The sequence below is a fragment of the Alternaria incomplexa genome (genome assembly GCF_024043165.1).
Source record: "Alternaria incomplexa strain BMP 0042 chromosome Unknown scaffold_13, whole genome shotgun sequence".
Lineage (NCBI taxonomy): Eukaryota > Fungi > Ascomycota > Dothideomycetes > Pleosporales > Pleosporaceae > Alternaria > Alternaria incomplexa.
Genome location: NW_026249862.1, coordinates 1,008,713 through 1,033,539, shown reverse-complemented (window position 1 = coordinate 1,033,539; position 24,827 = coordinate 1,008,713). Strand labels below are relative to the sequence as shown.

Here is a 24,827-nt window from a genome sequence, read left to right as displayed (position 1 = left end):
TCGTCTGCCATGACTATTTCGTAGGGTAAAGCGGGCATGGTACGCCTCGCTTTGCGGTCGCGGGCTTGCAGCTATAAATCCATTAGCGACAACTCTATCAGACGCGCCGGTCGTATGACTTTGAACACCCGACCCCATGACTTCAGCATGGTGTGCTGAGTGAATGAAGAAAACCATGCTTCTAATCTGAAGCCGATTTGGGTAGATGGAAATGTGATCCCAAGCATGCTAAGAAACAAAGATGTTGAAGAGAAAGCGCTTTGATGGTCGACCTCTGGTATGAGAACATGTTGTTGATGCGAAGCTAACTGTAAGAGCTGCTTTGAGATGAATTTCGGGAGTGGTGAATAGAAAGGCACTTACTGGCGATATCGCTACCGCATTGAGCTAGCTGTACTGGAGCTAAACGTATTGGTGGAGGATTGGTTCCAGAAGATGAGAGTAGATCGCGCTCTAGTGGATGCTGCAGGGTGAGAGCGCCAAGTGTTGTTTCTTTGCGATACTTTCTTAACGGAGTTGTGCTGATCTGTAGTTGGGTAAGTAAAGGTCGTTATGCACTGACTATATGTTGTTCGTCGCGTTATGTAGAAGGCAGATCGTAAATCGCGACAGAGGTCACCTACATCAGCTGCTGAACAACGTGAGACTGGAGCTCCAGCAATTTTATGTAACGTAAAAGCAGTTTATAGCTTTTTGAATCTCGTGATAGCTGATGCTGGGCTTCAAAGTAGGGGATAAAGTGGAGCGTTGCAATGCAAGTTCCCTACGCAGCCAAGATCCGTCACATGACTAAGCAGCGCCAAGTTATTTAGCGCAGTCTCTCGCCGCATGCCTTCAGTGCTCAACCTGGCGACCTAATCTTCCTCAAAGTTATGGCAGCGGCAAGCATGAGCAGCATTGAAATAGGTTATGTGGCTCAGCTGTGTACGAACTAGGTAGCTTCATCATCCGCTTCCGACATGGCATCTCGGCAACCCGCAGACCGAGGCCAAGTGCTCTCCCAATGTCCCAGTATAGGACCTCGGGATGCCATGATACGACGACACACGAGTGTGAACATTCACTACTGAGAGATGGCGGTTTCGGGGAGGGCATGCTTTAAGGTTACTGATATTCTCAGGACAGCTCCTCAGCATAGCCATACAGAAGCCCAAAGCCGATAATAGCCATTCAGATGCCTAAAACTGCCGCATCACGGAAGCCACCTAGAACACCCCGTTCTTCCCCGCAAACGCTTTCGCCAGATTACGGGACGTAAACGAGCAGCCGGGAACTAAGCGGGAGAAAGGGATCCGCGTGCAAGTATACATTCGCGTGAGAGTCGTACCTCGGGAACTAGCTCGCAAAGGAGCGCTAGAAAATGCAACGACAGGGGCAGCTCCACTACCATGCAGACGGGCGAGGGGAGCCTTATTGTCACTTCATGTTCACGGGATACAGGCGAGCTTTATTGTGGTGATTATTATTCATTGATTCATGTCTAGCATAACGCATTCATGTTCAGACCATATTTTCATCCCCGCGTTGTCCGCGCCTAGCCAAAGGTAGCCCGCTTCATTGAGTCGGTGCTGAAGAAGTGAAATCAGAGTTTAGGTGTTGCCTGGCTCTGTCCTGACTCCTAAGCGTTGCCATCAACCTTGGCAATGTAGACCAGGAGGTCAAGGACACGGCGGGAGTAACCCCACTCGTTGTCGTACCAGGAGACGAGCTTGACGAAGTTCTTGTTCAGGGAGATACCAGCCTTGGCGTCGAAGATGGAAGAACGGTTGTCACCGTTCAAGTCAGTGGAGACAATGTCGTCCTCAGTGTAGCCGAGAATGCCTATGTCATGTCAGAACGTGCGCTTGAATGGCATGGGAAAGTGAAAGCTTACCGTTGAGTGGGCCGTCAGCAGCCTCCTTGATGGCCTGCTTGATCTCATCGTAGGACGCAGCCTTCTCGATGCGGACAGTCAAGTCGACAACCGAGACGTTGGCAGTGGGAACACGCATGGCCATACCAGTGAGCTTGCCGTTGAGCTCAGGAATGACCTTGCCGACAGCCTTGGCGGCACCAGTGCTGCTGGGAATGATGTTCTGGGCAGCGGTACGGCCACCACGCCAGTCCTTAGCGGAGGGGCCGTCAACGACCTTCTGGGTGGCAGTGTAGGAGTGGATGGTGGTCATGAGACCCTCAATTATGGTGAACTTGTCGTGGACAACCTTGGCAAGGGGAGCAAGGCAGTTGGTTGTGCAAGAGGCGTTGGAGAGCACCTCGATGTCGGACTTGTAAGTCTCGTGGTTGACGCCCATGACGAACATGGGGGCATCGGCGGAGGGAGCAGAGATGACAACCTTCTTGGCTCCACCCTTCAAGTGGGCCTTGGCCTTCTCGGTGGTGGTGAAGACACCGGTGGACTCGACGACGTAGTAGGCGCCGGTCTCGCTCCATGGGATGTTGGCGGGGTCCTTCTCCATGTGGAAGCGGATGGTCTTGCCGTTGACGGTCAGGTTGTTGCCGTCAACCTTGATCTCGCCCTTGAACTGGCCGTGTGTGCTGTCATACTTGAGCATGTAGGCCTGCGTGTGTTAGCTTGCGTCCCGTAGTCGTAGAACCGCTGCATGGCATCGCAAAAGCCGATGTGCAAAGGAGGGTGGGCTATTCTGGGTTTGTGTTTGCGCGGGGATGCTTACAGCGTAGTGAGGCTCGATGAAGGGGTCGTTCACGGCGACAATGTCGACGTCGTTGTGCTCGATAGCATTGCGGAAGACGATACGGCCAATGCGACCGAATCCGTTGATACCAACCTGCGCCGACGTGTTAGTGACTGCCTCCTGGCGCAGCGGGGTAGTGGAAGGAGCTTACCTTGACAACCATGATGAACTGAGTGTAGTGCTGAGAAAGTTAGAGAGTTGAAGAGGAAGCGAGGCAATTGCGCTGAGCTCACTCTTTTATAGGGTATAAGCTGATGTAGAAGTGGTGAGAGACAGAGTTTTGTGTCGGGCGCAGTGTTTTGTTGGGTCTGGGCTAAGGTGGGGTGCCCAGGTGAGGGAGGGGCAAGCTAAATAGCGACCAGCTTGAGGACGTCACAAGTTTTAGTTCTTTTTCTGTAATCCGATATGCAGCACAGCCTGGGCCCCCAATTACACCACCTGCGCCTCCCACACTTCCGGCCGGCTACCTGCTTGTCAAGCCAAGCGCATTTGCATTCAGCCTCGGGGGCGATATCGCCATCATTCGAGGCCGCGGACTGCACCGGAGAGCAAGGCGGGCAGCTCGGGCAGACTATGCTGAGCTTACCCTGACCGAGGCATCCGTAACTATCTCCAGACGCATTCGTGACGCCAAGCGCTCTGGTGATACCGAACTTGCAGCCTCGCATACTGCAGTATGTACCGCAGGCGGCTGGTCGGCCATTCAGGCCCGGCACGCCACGCAGGACACGATTCTATCAATGCTCTTACGAAAGAGGTATACGTGCATCTCGTAATCAGCGAGAGCACAGACTAGTGATTAAAACAGCTCTGCGCGGGCGTCAGCCGTTGTCGCTCTCGTAGGAAGGATCTTTTGGTCATTCGATGTGATAAACCAAAGCGCGCAGCAGAGTCTGATGCGATCACCGGTTCGTGGGGAGGCGAGTGTTTTGTGTCACCACCGAGATTCTCTCCGCCAGGCAAAGTCGAGTATGGTTCGAGATGAGGCGTGGGTATCCGCGGCCGGCACCGTGGCACTATGATGGACAGACATGTTATTTGTAGCAGCTCTGGCCCGCCACATGATCGCCAGATGCTACGGCGATTATACCAGGAGCACAGGTACCTGCATATGGGTGCTGTGGCAAGGAGACCTGGAGCTACAGCTAGAGCTTGAGCTTGAGCTCGAGCTCGGAGTTCAGATGACGATGCAAGCGAGTCCCGCCCCGACGCGTATGTTGTGCGCAGGTGCCGAGCCTCCGATCACGGGACGGGAAGACACCTTGGAATTACCTAGGTAGAGCGCGTCTGAACAAGCGAAATTCAATGTCATCCTGTCAGAGATGTCTAATTGCTTACACACGTTTGAAGGACATTTATGATAGGTTGGCATCTATACGTTGTAGACTCTCGCAGCACTGATCTACCCCGCGCTTGAGGTAGTTTGCGAGTGTTTTGTTCGAAGTTGAACGTTCCATGCTCACTCGGGTACCCAGAAGGGGGAACGATGCAACGCATGTGAGATATATAGTTCAGCAAAAGCCTCTCGATATAATCGATTTAGCATACACGTACCATCTTGTCTTGTTTGTTGCAACATTATGGTACCTTATTTAGCCAAATTCAGGGGTCTCTGCCGACCAAGCAGCTCACGCAGGGCGAAAGCGCACCCATTCGGCGTATTCGCCAGTCGTAGCTGAATTGAGGTCACGATCGCGATGCTATTGTAGACCTCCAGTGCCGCCAAAGGTTCCCCGGTCAAATCTCCGATGTCAATATCTCGACTGGGCCCTGTGAGAGAACTGCTAAAGCTGCTCGAACGGACGACAACATCCACCTTCATTCCACGTGGCTTCCCTCTCACCATGGGGTATATCGGAAACATGGCAACCTCAGCTCAGGGTGGGATGAGGCTCTCAGATGCCGAGATAGACGGTTGTCCCGGCCAATGAGAGGTTCAGCGTTAGGACGACGAGGGCGCTCGGGCCACAGAAGATTGATCGTTCCACCACCTTGGCGTTCCTCCCGCAACCACATTTTGCAAGACAGCTCTCCTGGCCCACCATCGACTCCATCACCACCACGATCCATTGGCAGCTGTAGGTCCCTCGACGGGAAGCTTCTCCCTTTGTTTTCTATTTTTCGACACTCTCCAGTCCACCCGCCGCCATGCTGCGCTCGTCCATTGCCCGGGCTTCAAGCTCGGCTGCCGCCATGTCATCGACCGCGACCCGCACTGCTCTCCCCAGAGCTGCCCCCGTAGCCTGCCAGATCCAGCAATCCCGCCAGGCCCACGCCATCTCCAACCCGACCCTCGCCAACATCGAGAAGCGATGGGAGGACATGCCCCCACAGGAGCAGGCCGATCTGTGGATGACGCTTAGGGACCGCATGAAGACCGACTGGAAAGAGTTGACCATGCAGGAGAAGAAGGCTGGTGCGTACAATCCCATTCCGCGCATCTGGGTACTGCGATAGCTCGTATGACGTATCTTGTGTTTTGATCGAGGTACCCGAGCTAGCCCGCGGCATCTGGTGCGCTTAACGCGAGTTATCGCGACGTGCCGAGAAATTATCGATACGAACACCGCGCTGACAACACCCTTTGTATACAGCCTACTACATTGCCTTTGGTCCCCACGGTCCCCGCCGACCCCCGCCCCCGGATGAGGGCCGCAACGTCTTCCTCCTCTCCTCTGCCGTCATCATGGGTGCCTTTGCCGTCTTCGCCTTCACGCGCATGTTCGCCAGCCCCATCCGGCCCCGCACCATGACAAAGGAATGGCAAGAGGCCAGTGAGGAGTACCTCAAGGTATGCCACCTCCATGCTCGCTCATCCGCATCAGCGCTAACACAGCACAGTCGCAAGGCAGCGAGCCCATCACCGGTTACAAGGGAATGTTGGTACAGAGCAAGTCCGAGAAGGACCTGCCTGCCAGGGAGAAGCTCAACGATGAGTAAAGATTCGAATAGAAGCGTCACAGCAATCACCATGCCAATACCGATACCACATTTTCCTTGTGTCAACTTTCCGTTTGGTACTGTCTGTGTCACATACAACAAGATCGAAAGCATTACGAACGGCTGCCGATCGGCCATTGTCATAATAGTCCTCATTGTACAGAAATCTAGAGGCTTTTCGCGTTTACCTGACGGTTCTCCACTTCGATCATGTGCAAGACGCACATTGTATGACTTATGCAACTCTCAAATCAAGGCGCTCCACCCTCGTCATATCAGATAATACCTGTGTAGTTGCGTGACTGTTAATCAAAGGCGTGTGCAGATAACTAAAGAGGTTAATATTATATTAACAGAAGTCTTGCCTAAATTCTTTAAATAAGTTTTTTAGTTAATGCTTATAGGGTTTTAAGTTTGCTATTAGCAATTATATCCACACAACAGCGATATAAGGGGTTTATTGCCTAAGGTGTCTTTGTTGGTGAGGTTGGAACATTCCTATCATCTTCGTTCGATATTAAATGGTCCTTTCGCAATCTGCGATGTGTATTGCAATGCACGATTCATCTTCACCCATCAACGGGTGACTGCTATGCTGATCATAGTCATGAATTGCAGCATGCAGTTAGATATTATGTTACGAAAACGATGTCTTAGACGGCTGACAGCAGCTGTAAAAGACGCACATACCCGCATCCGCGGCCGAGGTAGTCCTTGTCGCACAGCAACGAGATATGTCAGCTTTGTAATAGCATGCTTGTTGAAGAAGTGTAAAGACCGCGGCCGTGCTTACTTTGAAGTCACAAGCTTGCTTATGAGCTCATGGCTCTCGCGTGTATGGTTGCAAGTCATGGGTGAACACTGACTTCAGTTTCCCACAGCTTCATCCTAGCAAAGATGGACTGCAACGTCTGTCCATTGCGAGAATTACTGGTGCACCCTATTCAAGCAAGATATCGAACACATACTAAGCTCAAGCCGCCTAGGTGTATACATCACCTTGAAAGTACTTATAACTCTGATCTTTACATCGATGTGGGCTGCGCGGCACCTGTTCGCTTCCTTCGTTGCGTGAGGTAGGTGCATCCATGAATGCGTGCCAACAGGACTACTAACCGGCATGTCCTTTCAGGCCTACGGTCCATGAGAGAGATCAGATACCTGTGTTCCGGTTCTTCCTTACGTAGTATACTATTCGTAATATTAGAAACTCGAGCTTTTTGCACATCTCGAGCCTGCAGCTGACCTCAAGTTTTCCATCGCTGGTCTCACAATGCACTATTACCGGCAGCTACCTGCAGTATGCTCTATGTCATCTCTCGCCTAGTCAAGCTAACCATGGGCTCATCCTTACAGTGCACGGCAGGGGTGAATCACTCAGTAGTCTACACTGCATCAGGAAGTTACCAAGTTTCGTTTTTAACACCAATGTAGACTTCAGGGTACCTGTTGAGTTTTACTATAGAGTCCTCTGATGTATATGTATCCTACTATCTGGTCTGCAACTTCGGCATCTTGATAACTTGCCTGCTGCTTCCTTCCAACCTGCAACCAGTCCTGGGAGGAGCCCGAACGAGTTGTAGCCAGTGGCACGGCCTAGCAACACCCTTGATGGAGTCTGGAAGATGAGAGAATGCCTTTTCAATCTGAGGCCCAGTCGGTTTGGTATGGAACTAATCCAGTGAGAAGCATGCTAAGAGACTACAGACTACTTGCTTATCGTCAGAATCACGTGCACATCAGAATGGAGATATTTCGAACAAGAAAAAGCGGTCTCTTCATGCAAGATAAGCTACAGAAAGCCACGCATCATGACACCCGCTAAAGTCCCACAGTTTCGGAGGTATATCTTTTGTACAAAGTGAGACTACCAGCGATTTGCCCTAGACACTTTGGCCGACTCTTCACCCACCACGAAAGTCCGTCTATGACTTCTCGAGCTCGGCAAGAATCTTCTCTCCCTTGGCGCGGGCTGACTCGAAGTCACCGACCATGTAGAAAGCACCTAAAGATGTCAGTCAAACGCTGTGAAAATGGTTATGTGGGGAACTCACCCTCGGGAAGGTCGTCACCCTCACCAGTCAAGATGGCCTTGAATGAGCGGATGGTGTCCTTGAGGTCGACAAGCTTGCCTTCAATACCAGTGAAGACCTGGGCAACAGCGAAAGGCTGGCTCAGGAAACGCTGGATCTTACGGGCACGCTCGACGGTAAGCTTGTCGGCTTCCGACAACTCGTCCATACCGAGAATGGCAATGATATCCTGGAGCGACTTGTACTCCTGGAGAATCTGCTGGACGCGGGTGGCGGTGTCGTAGTGGTCCTGACCGATGACACGGGGGTCCAACATACGGGACTTGGAGTCAAGAGGGTCGACGGCGGGGTAGATACCCAACTCGGAGATACCACGGGACAAGACAGTGGTGGCGTCCAAATGGGCGAAGGTGGTGGCGGGAGCAGGGTCAGTCAAATCGTCAGCGGGCACGTAGACGGCCTGGACGGAGGTAATGGATCCCTTGGTGGTGGTAGTAATACGCTCCTGCATGACACCCATGTCGATGGCGAGGGTGGGCTGGTAACCGACGGCAGAGGGAATACGACCAAGAAGAGCAGACACCTCGGAACCGGCCTCTGAAAAGTTGTTAGTGTGTGACTCGCTGGGGAGTGAAGGGGGTGAACCAACGTGTGAAGCGGAAGATATTGTCGATAAAGAGCAGCACATCCTGACCCTCTTCGTCGCGGAAGTACCTAAAAGGAAAATTAGCAGCCGTAAGTACATGTCGTTGGTTAAGAACTTACTCAGCAACGGTAAGACCAGTAAGGGCGACACGGGCACGGGCACCAGGGGGCTCGTTCATCTGACCGAAGACAAGGGCGACCTTGGAGTCACCGTCAAGCTGAATGACGGAAGTCTCCTGCATCTCGTGGTACAGATCGTTACCCTCACGGGTACGCTCACCGACACCTGTGAAGACGGAGAAACCACCGTGGGCCTTGGCGATGTTGTTCTGCCCATCGTTAGCTGATGCTCAGCCTGGAAGCATTCCATGTCCTTACGATCAACTCCTGAATGAACACAGTCTTTCCGACACCGGCACCTCCGAAGAGACCAATCTTTCCACCACGAGCGTAAGGAGCCAACAGGTCGACAACCTTGATACCGGTGACGAGGACCTCAGCGGAGGTGGACTGCTCGGTGAACTCCGGGGGGTCGGCGTGAATGGGGGCGTACTTGGTGGCCTTGATGGGACCACGCTCGTCAATGGGGTCACCAGTAACGTTCATGATACGACCAAGGGTACCGTGACCAACGGGGATCTTGATGGGAGCACCGGTGTCGGTGGCCTTGGAACCTCGGACGAGACCCTCGGTACCGTCCATGGCAATGCAGCGGACGACGTTCTCACCCAAATGTTGCTGTGCTGAATCAGTGATGCTGTTCTCACTTCTTCAATTCTTGGCGTCCTTACAGCGACTTCGAGGATCAGCTTCTGGTCACCGTTCTGGGTTGTGACAGCGTTGAGAATAGCAGGGAGCTGCTCGGTGTCGAACTTGACCTGCAATTGGTTGTCAGCGGCTGTTGTGTGGATGCGATCGCTGATGGCAAAGTCAAAACTCCACCACCATCGACCAGAAAACTTTTTTAAAGGAAGCTGGCGGCCTTTACGTCTACGATTGCGCCAATCACTTGGTGAATCTTGCCATCCTTTGTAGCATCGGTGCTGGCGAAGCGTGTGGACATAGCTGGAGCGAAGCTCTTCTTCATGGGCGAAAATGCGCTGCGGCGGATGGCCGGCCTGCGCATGGAAGCGCGGAGCGCCTGCTGGATCCCACTGTCGAAATAGGCGTCAGTCCATCTCAATTCATCGTCAATTGAACTCATTGGGCGTTTGGCTTACCTCTTCAGCATTGTGAGATATGTGGTAGACGGATTGGTGAGTGGAGAGAGGGTGGGTTGATGAGGAAAGAGCTTCTCACAGCTCGAAAGGAAGGCGGCGTGCCAAAAGATCCGTGCGCGGCTAGTGCCCACGCGGTTAGCATCCGGCAACGAGACAACCCCAGGATCGATTTTCCCACAATCTCCAAAGCACGTTGCGATTCTATTCTTACATTTCGATTGCAATCGCTCTTACCCTCCGATTATCGCAAACTACCTCTACATGCATGCATTCTTGGTCGAAGCCACGACGTACAACCGCCTTCCGATTCGCTCCGATTGAACAACCGTCTTCAGCGGCCGCTTCGAGATCACATCCCACGAAGCAAAATGGTGGTACAAAAGGTCAAACTATGGTGTGCGTGGAAGGCCGTATCGATCAATGCGTACAGCATATTATAATTCAGGCTGCAGACTAAGTCCGACTTCGACGACCATTCCGTGGTTTGGGATAATAACGAGGATGCACATCGAGATACATGCTCGCAACAGTTGACTCACATAGTTGACATTAGTTCCCATAGTGACAACCTGTCGCCGACGAATGACTTACAACTTCCAAAACAACACCATGATTATACAATCAGGCTCTCTCGAATAAGCAGGATCGCCATTCCTACTACTGGCAAGTCCGAATCATCATCATCGCCAGGTCAAGAGCTCATCACAGAACTGCATACCAATAAGGACGATGAAGTTCTCAACAGATCCCATCTAGCCACCGAGGTCCCTATCTGTCTGAGGCACGCTTACCTTTGCCATCGTCTTCCCTCTCAGATCGCCAATTCTCGAGATCAACAACCATGATCCCAAATATACATTTCTCAGATCGTAGTCTCCAAACCAGTACGCGAAGTTACCGCAAATTCATGATTTTGACTGTGAGTACCTCCAGGCTCCACTGTCAGAAAACGTAGCCCAATCAAGACGCCAATGTATACTGCAACGCATGATAATGTAACCGCCACAATTACGTCGAGATGCGGCTCTTTGGAGCACCCGATACGACAGCACCGGCGGAAAAAAGGTCGCAGTCGATGTGTAGACAGAGAAGCTGAATACTTCCCGTGCTCTGGACACATACCCTGGGCGTCTACATCACATCCTGTCTTACAACGTTGTGACCATAACGCACAACGTATACTTCATAGTGGATTTTGCGTGTTGGGTAAGACTTTGAAATACGAGGCTTCATAGATTGTAAGTGCTCTTCTTCTACACCTTCCATTGTGGTAGCGAGATTCATGTTCGTCTGCCGGTCGCACGAAGGCTGCCTTCGTCAAGGTCAGCCTACGGATGCGCCGAAGCGAAAGCACGATAGGAAGACCAAGGAATATCTATCGAAACCCGATGAGTGTGCCTGGCGACATTTAACCACTGATGTCACATGCACCGAGAAGAGAAGAGGTTGAATGGGCAAGGTGGAAGAGTATCCCTGCAACATGAACCAGGCTAGGTGGCAGGCCCGTTAAGACATGGACGCACCGAAGATCAGGCAAAAAAAGGGCCCTGTCAATCGCAAGAGGAAGTCGGCAGAGACGAAGAGGACGACGATGACGACGAAGAGTGAAGCGAGATGCCCTCTTTCACCGATGGCAAGTGGTTCCCCTTTGCACATGGCGAGATGCCATGGTCGTGCTGGCGAAATGCCTACCCTCTGCGCGTGGCCAGAAGCCAACCCTTTGCGCATGGCGAGATGCCAGTTTCCTTCTTCTCTTTCCCTCTCCTCCCCTCTCTATTCTTTTGCGCAAAGGGTTCGTTACTTGTGCTGCTCTGGTAGTCAAGCGAAGAACCTGGAGTGCGGTACGGGGCCGGGCGAGGTGTTGGATGGTTGCGCGGTGTCAGTAGGGTGTTAAGGCAGCACGGCGGCGACTATCAACCAGATTAGCCTACAATGACATTGATGGGGTGTATTGGGTCGTCCTCGAAGACTTCGCGAATCCGCAATAGTTACCGTATAACCCCCATATGTGCAGGTCGCACCCTTAGCAGCCGTTGTCCTGGCGGTATCTGGATCCACATCGCCCATATTTGGCGATGAAAGGAAAGATACGGGTGATAACTTAGAAGAAGCTTATATATACCACGCAGCGCACGGTAGCGACAGACACAGCAAGAAGCAGAGAGTATTCATCGGATTTCATCAATTCTTGATTAGGCAGCACAAGGCTTGACACTGATCGGGATCAATAGGCCATATTTGAGTCACCTTCACTTTCACCTTCACCTACAGGTAGACGGCTAAGCCCCGACGACCGCGACCGCTACCAGCAAAAAAAGAGAACTCCGCACGGCAAAATTTTTAGTCTCAAGCTGGACTCGACCTATGGGCAAAAATATAACAATACTTCGATGAGATACCCGACATTTTCATGGCGTACAAACGCTAATCACCCAAGTAGAGCTCGCAGGTCTTTGTTACATGAGAAATAGCTTAAATAAATGAAACATATAGGACATTCTTGTCATACACATCGATATCTCTAAACTTACCCTTCCGTCAAAATCCAGCGTGGAGTTGTTCGCTAAGTGCTTGTTGATACGTGAAGCACCGGCACGATGATGTATACTCTAAGCGTCACTTGCAGTTAGAACTCCAAGCTTCTCACCGGCCGAGGACATGTTGCATTCACTCCTGTTTTACGACCTTTTTGATACTGGTAGAGGGCCATACCAAACTTGGACACATGTCTGATCATACCCAACGGCTTGTATACTCATCTGAATGAAGCTATAACATAGATTTGTCACATATTGGAAGAACACAAGGGCGTAGGTTGATCGGCAGATGTCTTCTATTAATCTATCGAGACATAAATCGCTATTCATACTATGCGGCACGATCATTTCGCTGGGTATATTGACCCTTCAATTTAACATCCACCACCATGCCTCTTAGACATCGGTCATATTTCCTACAAAGTGCTCTCGAGCGCCAGCACCTGTTACTATGATTAGCATTTGATCGCAATACATTTATATAAGGGTTCACTTACGATAGCAGTCCTGCTAGGAATGTACACCTGCAGGAAATTCTTCCTCTCGTTCCAGGCAAATGGTGTGGTGAAGAACCTGGTTGTCTCGTCTACGTTACCATGGCCACCGAACGCCTTGCTGTCGGTACTCAGAACGATACGGTAAGTGCCCTCCTGCTCAACACCAACACGGTAGTCGGTGAAGCTCTCCTGAGGATGGAAGTTGAAGATCCACAGCAGTCCAGCGCGCTCGAATACGATGACCTTGTCACCCTCGTGCTTGAGGCTGACGTAGGCCTGAGGGGAGTGGAGCCATCCGTACTTCTCCTCAGTCCACTGCATCTTGCTGTCGAACTCGTTGAGGAACCTGTACCGGAGGAGCTCGTCATCTGGGAGGTTGAATTGGCGGCGGGCGTAGTGGAAGCTGTTGTTGTTGCCTTCACGAGGGAAGTCGAGCCACTCAGGGTGACCGAACTCGTTACCCTCAAAGTTCAAATAACCCTCACCTCCCAAACCGTGTGTGATCAGTCGAATCAGCTTGTGCAGCGACAAACCGCGGTTGATGACTGGGGTGAGCTCTGAAAGAACCGACATGTTGGTATACATTTGCGCGTCGCAAAGCCAGAAGAGTAGAGTCTTGTCTCCGACCAGCCTAGGATATGTCAGTACTGATGATTAAACCCCATATGATAACATACGCTTGATCGTGACTCTCCGCGTAGGCAATGGTCTTCTCGCCGTGCCTTCGGTTTGTCAAGGTGAAGACGAGTGCGCCCATGTCCCAGTCAATGTCCTGCTTCTCCTTCAACCACTTGATGTAGAGGTCGGGTACAGCCATGGCTAATCGGTAGTCGAATCCTATTCCGCCTAACGAGAGCGACACGCAAAGACCAGGCATACCGGAGACGTCTTCGGCGATTGTGATGGAGTCGGGGTAGAGTGTGTGCAGTAACTCGTTGGCAATCATGAGGTACACGACTGCCTCCTCATCGACTGAAGGACCGAAGTATTCGTGGTAACCGCCCGAGAAGCCCCTGGGTGCGTTAGTCTTTGCTAGCATCAGAAGCGGATGAATACTCACGTTCCAATGCCGTGGTGGGTGTATAGCATGCTGGTAACTCCGTCGAATCGGAAACCATCGAAGTGGTACTCCTCCATCCAGAAGCGCAGGTTGCTGAGCAAGAAGCGCATGACCTCGTGGTGACCGTAGTTGAACAGCCGGCTGTCCCACAGCTCGTGTCGTCCCTTGGCGCCCTCGTGGAAGTAGAGGTGGTCACTGCCGTCGAACATGTTGAGACCGTCAAGCACGTTCTTAGATGCGTGACTGTGCACCATGTCCAGCAAGACGGTAATGCCCATTCCGTGCGCAGTATCAATGAGCTCCTTCAGGTCGTCTGGGAAGCCGTAGCGGCTGCTCGCAGCGAAGAAGCTGTTGATCTGGTATCCGAAACTGGCGTAGTACGCATGCTCCATGACGGCCATTAATTGTATAGTGTTGTATCCCAGGTGCTTGATGCGAGGGAGGATGTCACGGGTGAACTCCTTGTAGGTCGCTACCTTGGGCTCGGGGGAGGAGATACCAACGTGGGCTTCGTAGATACGTGCGCTCTGGGGCTTGGGCGGCCGCTGGTTCTTCCAGACGTACTTCTGGGGAGGGTTCCAGAAGCGGGCATCGTATACGGGGGAGACGTTGAGGTCTTGGGTCACTCGGGTGATCCAGGCGGGGAGGCGCTCCTGACGCGCATGGTCGTTGGGGACGACGAAAGAGACCTTGATCTTGGAGTCGTGGGGGATGGTGGGCTGACCGTTCTGGCCAGGGATCGTCACCTCGAAGACGCCGAAATCGTTCTTGGTCATGGGCGTCGCATCGCGGTCCCAGCCATTGAAGTCACCAATGAGGTAGGCGCGCAGGGCATTCGGGGCCCATTCGCGGTAGACGACGTCGCCGTTGGACTGGACATTGAAGCCGAACTTCTCATAACCCTGGGCGCTGTTAGCTACACCGCTCTTGCCAAGGCGGTTGGGATGCTTGCCCGCGAGAACTTCTCGAGACCGCCCTCAGTCTCTTCAATCGTCTTGATCCACTTCTGGGCCTTGGAGAAGCGGCTCTTCAGCGCGTCCTTGAAGGGCTCAAGGTAGCCATCCATCTGGATGATGCCTGGGCGAATTGGTCAGTCAATTGATAAGATAATTTGGGCATCAATATTTACCAGTGCCATCGTTGGGGACCTGCCCCGGGGCGTCGCTCAGGGCCGAGTTTGCGGAAGCCTTGTTGAGCTCCATGGTGTGGGATGGTAGGTGGGAGGAGCTGTGAGGTTTGCTACCAGAGTATATGGCAGCGGGAGGATGCAGGTCTCACAGCGACAGGCCGCCAGATGAATTGCAGAGACGATCACGAATTTGCGGGGTCTCTAACCCGATTGCTGAGGGCAGCGCTCAACCAAAAGTTGTTGCCAACCCAACAATCAACGTCATAGCTCAGAGCACGCTGTAACGGGCATCGCGCCCGCGCCACGTCCCAACAGCGTATCTCTGCTGGGGTGCGGTCGGAAGGATTTGCGCTACAATTCATTCGGAGCCAGGAACCGACAGCCGCGTCTAAAATGCCATTGAAGCGGACCCTGAGGCGCTTTGCCGACTACATGGTGTTGTAGACTACCTGATAGTAGCACGCTGGTCACGCGTCGGCGGCAAAGGCCCTTATCGGCATCGGGAACCGTGGGGACAGAGCTTCCCCCGCATCTCTGGCCTAACGTGGGGAGCTCACGGCGGCTCAACCACGGTTACTTCCAAGCCTCGAGCGCAGCCGGCGCCATCGCGACTCTGTATTAAAGTCCTCGTGATGCCCTCGATGCCTCTGAGTTTGTAGTGTGATTTCCCTGCGCCTCCTCTCCCACGATGCTGCTGTCCAAGACGATCCAAAGGGCGCTTCCCGCTGCCGTCTCGCCCCAGGCCCGCGCGTCCTACCTCGCCCTCTATAGCATCTCGCGCCGCGCGCCCTTGTCCCATTCGCACACGCGCAAGTCGTCTAGATTCAATCGCTCCGATTTCAGCGGTCAGGGCTTCTCGTCTTTCTATGAGCCTGACCAGCCCACGCGCGGTCCACTGGGTAACACCAGCAATGTGGGCGCAGGCCACATCACGCCCAAAGTGCTGAGACAGCACCTCGACCAATTCGTCGTGGACCAGGACCGCGCAAAGATAGTGCTAAGCGTAGCTGTCCATGAGCACCATCTCCGCATCCAGGAGATCAAGAGACAACACCATGAGCAGGCTAGACTCGAGGCGCAGGCGCAGAGGCGAGCATCCGTGTACAGACATCCTGTAGAAGGTAGCCCCAATTCTCATATTGATCCAATCATCGACGACTTCAACCGTCATCCTCTTATGATGCGGGCGCTGAGCAGCAGAGCAGACGAGTTCCCCGGCCAGCAGTCCACCGTAGAACTGCACAGTCACAGTGACCCTCTACCCTACGGCGAAGCACCTACCTACAAACCAGCCTCGTCTACCTCCTCAGACCCCGATTCCTTACTCGATACCAGCGAGCACCAGCTGCAGATAGAAAAGTCCAACGTGCTCATACTCGGACCTACTGGTGTGGGAAAGACGCTGATGTGCAAGACACTGGCCAAGACGCTGGGTCTGCCCATATCCATGTCGGACTGCACTACCTTTACACAGGCAGGATATATTGGCGACGACGTCGAGTCGTGCGTTGCTCGTCTCTTCTCAGCCGCGAACTATGACATCGACGCAACCGAGCATGGCATTATTGTTCTGGACGAGATCGACAAGATCGCAGGGTCCAAGATGTCATACGGCAAGGATGTCGGCGGCGAAGGTGTTCAGCAGGCGCTGCTCAAAATCATCGAGGGCACAACCGTACAGGTGCAAGCCAAACCGGAGAAGAGCGCGAACAGGCCCGGCGGAATGCCCGGTGGCCCTCAGCCTCCTGGGCCAGGCGGAAACAAAGGCGAGGTCTTCAACATCCGAACTGACAACATACTCTTCATTTGCACTGGCGCCTTCTCAAGCCTACACAAGATCATCTTGGACAGGAAGTCCAAGGGCAGTATGGGTTTCGGAGCGTCGATACGGTCATCGAACGCACATGCCGCCGCCGATGGTGTTATGCTGACAGGTGTGGAAGCTGAGTCCTTCAAGAAAGACTCCCCTTTTTTCGTACCGCCGAAGAACGAGGTCCCGAACCCGTTTGGTGTTAGACAGGTTCAACGGGAAGAGAAGGTTAATGTACTTGACCATGTGCAACCAGCAGATTTGCAGAAGTTTGGCATGATACCCGAACTCATAGGCCGCATACCCACGGTCTGCGCAGTAGCAGCCCTGGACGAAGAAGCTCTTGTCCGCGTTCTCACTGAGCCCAAAGACAGCCTGATAAGACAAGAAGAGCACAAATCGTACCTCAGGAACATCGAGCTACGCTTCACAAACGGCGCACTTCGCGAAATCGCACGGAAAGCAAGTAGGATGGGCACAGGCGCTCGCGGGCTACGACACGTCGTCGACCAGCTTCTCTTGCAAGCCAAATATGAGACACCCGGTAAGCTTACCTCCTGCCTCGACAATAGATTGAGCTGACTAAACAAATCCTCCAGGCTCAAGCGTCAAGCACATCCTCGTCACGCAAGACGTCGCCCTCCTCAAACGCGCACCCCTGTACTTCCACCGCGGCCAATCCGCCGCTTTCGAAGCCGCCCACGCCCAAGAAGAAGAGCGCTGGGAGGAAGAGCTGCGCAGCCAAGAAGACCCAACCATCGCTAGCAACTTTCAGGAATACAGGAAAGCTAGTGCTGCAGGCTTTTAGCCTACAACGTCGTCTTCCCACGAGGATCGATCGCTCGCGCCGGCCCCTCTCCTCGTCCTGTACAAGCCGTCGCAGGAGCGCTGCGGAAGGCACGAGGGGTCTGCAGTAGTTGATGTGCTGCCATGCGGGGCGTACTTTGCAGCCTGCTTGCCGTGTGCCCAGTGGCGGGGAGAGACGTACCGTGCCGTGCATACATGTCCGGATGCTTCCTGCGTGATATAGCTGGCCCGGCTTATACGCAAGCAGGCGCGGCTTCGGGCCGTTGCATCTCTCCCGACTGGATGTGCATCCCGGTGCTCTAGAAGGTGTCTGGTCCTGAGCGGGCACCCCTTGTTCTCCTCCGTCTCCCTTTTCCCGATGCTGCATGAACCATTTGCATTTCCTTACTTCCTCGCGTCTTCCAGCCCATCCACAATAATGTTACCCCTTTCCAGTCCTTTTTCTCGGTGTTCAGTCTGGCGTTTGGCGTTCTCTTTTCCGGTTCGTTCGGCTATTCTGGCACTGGTAATGCGAAATAGGAAGGTTTTGGATGAATGCAACGAACAGCGTGTTGGTGGTCACACAACTTATAGTTATCCCGTACGACACAATGCAAATGAGATGGATGATGTGCTTCCTTTCGATTTCGATGAGATTCTGCAGTGTATATTACAGGAAACGCACGATCTGGAGTTCTGACATGCATAAACGCCTCTGGAAAGTTTGTTTGGACGACCCTGTTTCCGTACGTCCGAAGCGGAGTGTCGAATGGGAGAGAGAAGGTCTAGGTCGTGGTTTGCGTTCTTTGCTGTTGCTATCAGTGGAATGCACACACATCAGCACCAGGAGTTGCTGGAATCTGTGCCCTGTTTGCTGCATACACGCTATTATCTCTTGACAACTGGATAGTTTCGAACACAATGTATACTCCTACCTAGCTGACACTTTTGACAATACCCAAGATTTTCTACAGAACGCAACACGAAACGTAGCCACCATTAGTGCCCAGGAGCGCACTATACGGTCATGCTCGGGTACCTGCGGCGTGTGTGTCCTATGGCCCTGCTAAACGGTCTTGTCTTATCGACGCTGCAGTGCGCATCCCACGCCCTTCTAATCTATCATAGATTAACTTCCGTAGCTTGGCCGCCTCTTGGAACGACGATGCTGCAGCGGAGCTTATCCGATGCAGCAGGGCTATCAATGTCATCAATATGTGGTGGGAAGATGCGGTAGACGTATACGGCACTAGTTGTTTTCACGCAGGAGCTGAGCACCCACGGTTTGCAGACTACGAAGGTCTTTTGTTGTCTACAGGATTGGTTGTGTGCACCTCTGAGGAATACATGAGCCTCTGTTCCAGCACGCAGAAAAGTGAGCATTTACTGTATAACATCAGAGCACATCATTGTTTGGGGACAATCCACGGAGTTCAGGTTGTATGCTTGTAGCGAGAGATCGTTGAAACTGCTAGTCCTTGCGAGGGATCTAGCAGTGTAAGAGGATTTGGTCTAGTGATTAAAGTGGTAGTAACCGAGCAAAGTCTATGGCGGATAGTATCGTATCGCCCGTGAGAACGACCCTCGACAGCGAAGAAGAATACAAATGAGATTTCGAGCGAGTCAAAGGCTTTTTTTCCAGAATCAAAGTGGCCGAAGCCAATGTTGTTCGTACCAGAGAACCATCCCACCAAAATCATCATCAAACATAGATATCCAGAACCCCAAAACGCCACCCAGATGCCCGCTATACATAGCCCCATATTTGTTGTCGTAATTCGTGCTTTCGTATCGTCAGAAGTTCATTCCTCAAAGTCTTCATACAGCATGAAGCCAGGTTGAGCGCGCATCTTCTTGGCGCCCCGCCCTTGGTCCCAAGTTGGCGATGCTGGCCGGGAGGTGGCGCGTGATGGCGGTTGGGATGAGTACATCTGAGGATACGATTGCTGTGCCGAGAATTGGAAGTTGTACGCCTGTGGGAAGCTGTCCAGAGAATGCGGGCGGTGGAGGGCGTACCCAGCCTGGGCTGACATCTGGTCTGCTGTAGGACTGAGCATCGTTGGCGAGAAGTAGCTCTGGCCGCGCTGGTGCGAGGCGTACTGCTGTGTAGGTGCGGGTGCAGGCATGGCAGTACCGTAAAAGTTCATGTTGCCTTGGTTTGGAGCTTGGCTCGCTGGGGTGGGGTTCATCATCCGAGGGTACTGTGCTTCCCGTGGGAAAAACATGCTCTGCGAGTGTGGCAATCCGGGAGCTTGTGGGACAATGGGCGTCGTGGGTAATGAGTACTGGCTGCTGCAGACGGTCGGAGAGTATTCTGACATGGGCATTGTGTACTGGAGGGGCATGTTCTCATGTGACCCAGTGGGAATAGTCAAAGAGCTCAGGGCCTCTGAGGGACTTTCCTTGTTCTTGTGGTCATCTGTGATCTGTACAATCTCGGAGACTTCCTGAGCGAGTACGCTCTCGTTGGCGTCCTTGAAGGTGAAGATGACCCTGTAGCCGACGGGGGACTTGTCTTCTTGATGTCTGCAGTAGCACGTTATGCGCATGACGAACTCGACTTTCTTGGCGTTCATAGAGAAGTCGGAGTTATCGTTGTCCTGCCATCTCTTGAACTCCTTCTCGTTAATCATGATGATGCGGTCGTCCTCGTAGTTGGACCACTCTTTCTCATCGTCAGCCTCGCGCTTCTTCTTGCGGTTGAATCTTTTGGCTTCGCGTTCCTTGCAGCCTTCGCAGATGATGACAGCGCCGCCATTTTGGGGGTGGCACCGGTCGTCTTTGGCGATGTCTGTGATGGCGACGCCACGTGGGCGCCTTGGCGTGGGCTCCTCGCCGCGGGCACGGCGGAAAGCGCGTTCCAGTCCTTCTGGCTTCTCAACGGCGGTTGCCAGAACAAGAGTCAGCTGTAACCGGGCAGTGGAGTTGTTCTTCTCGTTGGCCTCAACCTCCTCGGTGCTGGCCATCTGCTTTGGTTTGGCGAGATTCTGGCGGGGGAAGCGAATCCACTGGATGTGCGAAGCGAGCGGGTCCATGGTCACGGTAGTTTTGATTTGCGTTTCGGCCCGGTTCTTGTTCTTATCAAGAGCGATAGAGACCTTGGCCTGCTCGAGGGCCTGGGGGATGTGGATTGCAGGCCAGCTGTCGTTGGTAAGGGATTCATTGCATGTCTCCGGGGAGCTGGTCTGGCTCTGGTCCCGGTTGTACTCGCCTGGTGAGTTGGCATTGCTGAAGATGAATTGGTCGTGGGGCGAGGGTGTGTTGGAAGTGGGTGTCGAATGGGCCGTGTTGACAAAGTTGCTGAATTCGTCCTCGGTCTTGATGCACGGGTAGCCTTGGCTGGAGAAGGACGTCAGGTCGAGGGCCGAGTCCTGTTTCCGGCTTGAGCGCTCGCTTGTGCCAGGTAGGACGCCAACGGCATCGTACGACTGGAAGGCGTTGGGATCAATGCGCATCTGCCAGAAGGAGTCCTGGAAGTCGCCGTGGTTTTCGAGGTCCTGGGGATTGACAAAGGTGTTGAAGTTCTGCATCGTGTCCATGGCGGGCAGACGTCTGGGTAAGAATTGTGGGCCGGAGAGGGTCCCGCGGGCGATCTTGGGTTAAACGAGAGTGGGCAGTGAGGGAGATGATGCGAGGACAGAGACAACCCGTGGGTCAGAGGAAGCGACAGTCTGGGACTATAAGGCTACGATGGACTGGGAACAGTGTGTGGGTGCAAGCGGTCGTGGCCACTGCTGGTGAGGGGTCTGCTCGCAAAACCAAGGGTGCAGGTCAGCGCTGCGTAAGTGATGGGCACGACCGGCTATGGGCCAATGAGACGCGCGCGAGCCAGGCTGCGCACCGGAGCGGTCGGCGGGCGGGGAGACGCGTCAGGGGCAGCTTGGGACGATGAGACCACAGTTGCTGCAGGCTTGGAGTGGGATGGGCGAGCTGGACGGGTGGTGAGGGGAGTAGTGAGGCAGGCAAGCGGGGTGCGGAGGAGGGAGGAGGTGGGTTATGGGGATGGGGACAGGTGAATAGAGGCGGTATTTCTCTTAGCAACACCCCACTGAGGTTCGCCGCAGTCTAAGGCTGCTGGCTGCTAACCAACGTCGAATAATCCCTGCCCATGCGAACGACACCACCCAGAGCCGGAGCGGGCGCCTGTGTAGAGGTACATCGATGCCATGACAGCGCTGCCTCGCCCGCCCGGCTACCCAGGCCGATCCACAGCTGTCCGACGCCCCAGCGCACTGGGCTCGGCGCTACCCATTATGCCTCAATTTTTCAAACTCCACTCTGCCGGCGTAGTGAATTGTCTATTCTCCCACTTGCACTGCGAAACCCGTGCCAGTGCGGTCCACCGCGGGAGATGTACCTGAACTTCCAGCGCACGCCCCGTTAGCTGCAGATTCTTCACCCTGCACTCTCTAGACTCTGACAGCGGCTGGAGTCGGCTTGCTGTGCGACCGCGCCGTTGTGCTCAATCAAAACACTGCATCGTGTCCCAGGCCTGCATGCGAATCATCCTGCGCCATTGCGTCGAGGCCTGTCCACCATGCACGCCTCAGATCCACGCCAGCCCTCGACTTGGCCTCTCGCGGAGTCTCATCCGGCAGACCGAGCCAAGCCAAGCTGCCATCTGGGCGCCTGTCCACACGCCTCGAATGGTGCCACCGACCGCCTGCCTGCCACAAACCTTCCACGCCTGATCGTCCACTCAGGCATCCCGGGCCCCAGGGTACCTCCAGCGCACGTCCAGCTGCACTTGCTGTCCATGCCTGTCGACCTGTCTGTAAAGTTTGTGATAATCAGTTGCAAATTTCACCACCGTCGTCGGACGCAGCCTGCCGCAACACGCATCCATCTGTGACCTGTTGCGACGCTGCCGTCATTCGCCCTGTTAAACCCCAGGATTTAGTCTTTAGCCCCCGCTCCCAGTGGCGACGGAGCACACCGCTGGGTTTCTCGGAATGCAACTACTCAAAGTCGCCATATCCCACTCGATGACACAAGTTGCGGCCAGACCACACCAACTTGACCCCAAACGTTTGTATCACAAAGTGCAATATTGCGAAACGACCTGACTTCTGTGTCGCATATCCAAATAGAATCCGCCGAACTGATGCAAATCTTTGCTGCCCTTGATGATGCTTTTGCACGGCCGGGCTTCCGCGTGGCTTTGCGGACATTTGGCCATTGGCTGCTTGTCGCCATGATACTCACCGTACAAGCCGAACACCTGCCAAGCCACCCTAGCAGCAGAAGCACACCTATTGAACAGTCGCCCAAACCATCGACTATCGACTTTGTTCTACGATGCTTCGAATCTATGCACGGTCTTACATCCGGTGCTTCCTGTATGTCGAAAGAACTAACATCTGCAACAGACGTGGATGGCATGCAAACTTTTCCACGTCTCTGCTTGTGCAGCGTCCCATGTTGCGCCGTGCTATAGCAAAAGCCATTATACACCAGGGCATCTACCTAGCACCAGACCAGATATAGGAACAATCTTCCCCTGCAGGCGATCCTGCGGCAGGACATGAGAGACCCCGTCAAACAGACCGTACCAAGGACAAATCGTTTCTTCTGTCTTGCACCTAGGGAAACCGTACCATAAAGGCATGGGCGGGCCGTATGCTAGGGCTTCGTGCTGACAAAATAGATACGGTGTAGACATTTGGGTAACAGCATACCTAGGTGCAGATCAGAAGGAACGAACTTCCCCGTTGCGAGCATCATGACTTTGGCCAGCTTGTGCAATCGGTCCTGCGGGTAGATAGTCGCTTGATAAGATAGCGCTTCCGTACCGTTCTTTACATATCAATCCAACCATGGAATACTATGCAGTAACCCGACTAGTACGCAGACCCCATTGAAATTGGGCAGGAATATGCGACAATCGCTTTTGATTGCAGACGGCCACGTTCCCAGATCTTCTTGATTTTCCATGTACGCGTATATTGATCTGTACATGATGGTTGAGGTATACATCATCTCGCTATAATGCCGCACACTAACGCATAACCTGGCCAAGATCTTCACGGTTCTACTTGAAGAAAGATCAGTCTTAATGCGTTTACGAGTGCTACGTATCAGGGGAAAATGTGGTACGTTACAGCGTGCTGTAATGGCTTGAGTTACTCAGCTGGTGTCGTTGAACAACTGTTCGTTTCACGACATGTGGAAGTGGTGACAACCTTGTGTCTAACTGGCCTTATCTGAGGCCATCGGTATGCTCAAGCTTGATGACGCCAGCTGCGATACAAGAAGCTCTCATACCAGTAACCTCTTGACACCTCAGACGACAACCAAAAATTAAACACGTTTGCAGACTACATCGAGATGAAAACATGCAAAGTGGGAGACCTAACGGCAATGTAGACTTCAAGATGTTTAGTCTTCTCCCACTGTTGTGCTGCGTTTCATCATCTTGCTGTCGCTAGAGACGTCAAGCGGCTCATGTTGTGGCACAGTTGTGCCATGGCTGACTATACAGGTGGTGTATACGCCATCTATCCAACACAGCGATGAGGCCAAGCGCACATCCAATCATTCGGGTATGCGGCGCTCTGACGAAGAGCAACCGCCGTATATGCACTGTATTCGCAATCGTTCGCTTGTCCAAACCCACGAATAGGTCAGCGTTGCCCGACACCAACTCTCGAACCACACAACCTCCTCAGGTGCAACACAACCTTCGATGCATACCCATCTGCCAATATCTGCGCACCCAATTCTGTCGCCTGCCCCTGCCCATCGTCGTCACGGACCAGGTCCCCTGTAGCCTGCCATGCTGCCTCGAGACGGACGCCGTTTCTACATTGAGCCTCCAGGTGGTGTGATTGTTGGCTCAACGGCACGACACGAACTCAACGGTCCCAGCAACAAGCAGATAAGTGGCTATGGTATAAAGTAGCCGCATGGCAAGTACTCAGTACATAGGATTCTTACCCCTCTCTTCCCACACGCGAGGAATTACACCCTGTCGCTGGTGCTGACAATCTGCAGCATTCCCATGGGCACGATACCGTTATCGCGGACGCGCCGCCAGCCACTCAGGTGATTCTGCAACCCTAAGCAGACGCCTCTTACGTTTCCGCGCAAACTTCTCGACGCTCGACACTGAAACGTATCTAGCGCGCGTACTGGTGCAGGACGCGTCCAGGTTGTAAGCGGAGCTTCCGTCTTCCAAGGAAAGGACCTTTTGACAAGCTGGAACACATGAATAGGTTTTTCCCCACTTCCCACTTTCTCCTGCGTCGTGCACTACGGCAATACATTGTTAGCAGCAACCACTGTATACGAACGCCCTGGAGGCTATTGACAGTTCTAGCCGTGCAAAGTTGCAACTAGAGCAGCCTGACTCCCGGCGTATGCTCCAGAGTACGTCTTGCTATTACGATTGGAAACATTAGGACCGTCGTATGCTTCACGGGATGTCAGGTTCCCAAGGCTGCTTCCATACAACAACTTCAACGCGAGAGCCGCAAAT

General features: G+C 53.3%; 6 protein-coding genes across 6 annotated transcripts; 2 read left to right on the top strand and 4 right to left on the bottom strand.

Annotated features, from left to right (window-relative positions):
* Positions 1-1,618: 1,618 nt before the first annotated feature.
* Positions 1,619-2,856, bottom strand: J4E90_008655 (uncharacterized protein; the record flags this gene model as incomplete). The annotated part of the gene is made up of 4 exons (XM_051438177.1): positions 1,619-1,821; positions 1,874-2,558; positions 2,673-2,786; positions 2,845-2,856. 4 exons carry the CDS (start codon positions 2,854-2,856, stop codon positions 1,619-1,621), a joined length of 1,014 nt encoding a protein of 337 aa, XP_051288176.1.
* Positions 2,857-4,841: 1,985 nt separating this feature from the next.
* On the top strand, positions 4,842-5,633 carry CYA4 (Cytochrome c oxidase polypeptide 5, mitochondrial; the record flags this gene model as incomplete). The annotated part of the gene is made up of 3 exons (XM_051438176.1): positions 4,842-5,109; positions 5,288-5,484; positions 5,535-5,633. The coding sequence occupies 3 exons, from the start codon at positions 4,842-4,844 to the stop codon at positions 5,631-5,633; spliced, it is 564 nt and encodes a 187-aa protein (XP_051288175.1).
* Positions 5,634-7,558: 1,925 nt separating this feature from the next.
* ATP2 (atp2, beta subunit of the F1 sector of mitochondrial F1F0 ATP synthase) lies at positions 7,559-9,542 on the bottom strand (the record flags this gene model as incomplete). Its single annotated transcript, XM_051438175.1, has 8 exons — positions 7,559-7,638; positions 7,688-8,263; positions 8,316-8,380; positions 8,432-8,640; positions 8,690-9,049; positions 9,103-9,189; positions 9,300-9,465; positions 9,532-9,542. 8 exons carry the CDS (start codon positions 9,540-9,542, stop codon positions 7,559-7,561), a joined length of 1,554 nt encoding a protein of 517 aa, XP_051288174.1.
* Positions 9,543-12,484: 2,942 nt separating this feature from the next.
* Positions 12,485-14,827, bottom strand: J4E90_008652 (uncharacterized protein; the record flags this gene model as incomplete). Its single annotated transcript, XM_051438174.1, has 6 exons — positions 12,485-12,511; positions 12,566-13,196; positions 13,243-13,578; positions 13,626-14,527; positions 14,578-14,702; positions 14,755-14,827. 6 exons carry the CDS (start codon positions 14,825-14,827, stop codon positions 12,485-12,487), a joined length of 2,094 nt encoding a protein of 697 aa, XP_051288173.1.
* Positions 14,828-15,442: 615 nt separating this feature from the next.
* On the top strand, positions 15,443-17,372 carry J4E90_008651 (uncharacterized protein; the record flags this gene model as incomplete). Its single annotated transcript, XM_051438173.1, has 2 exons — positions 15,443-17,108; positions 17,164-17,372. The coding sequence occupies 2 exons, from the start codon at positions 15,443-15,445 to the stop codon at positions 17,370-17,372; spliced, it is 1,875 nt and encodes a 624-aa protein (XP_051288172.1).
* Positions 17,373-19,152: 1,780 nt separating this feature from the next.
* On the bottom strand, positions 19,153-20,889 carry J4E90_008650 (uncharacterized protein; the record flags this gene model as incomplete). Its single annotated transcript, XM_051438172.1, has 1 exon — positions 19,153-20,889. One exon carries the CDS (start codon positions 20,887-20,889, stop codon positions 19,153-19,155), a length of 1,737 nt encoding a protein of 578 aa, XP_051288171.1.
* Between the last annotated feature and the right edge of the window lie 3,938 nt (positions 20,890-24,827).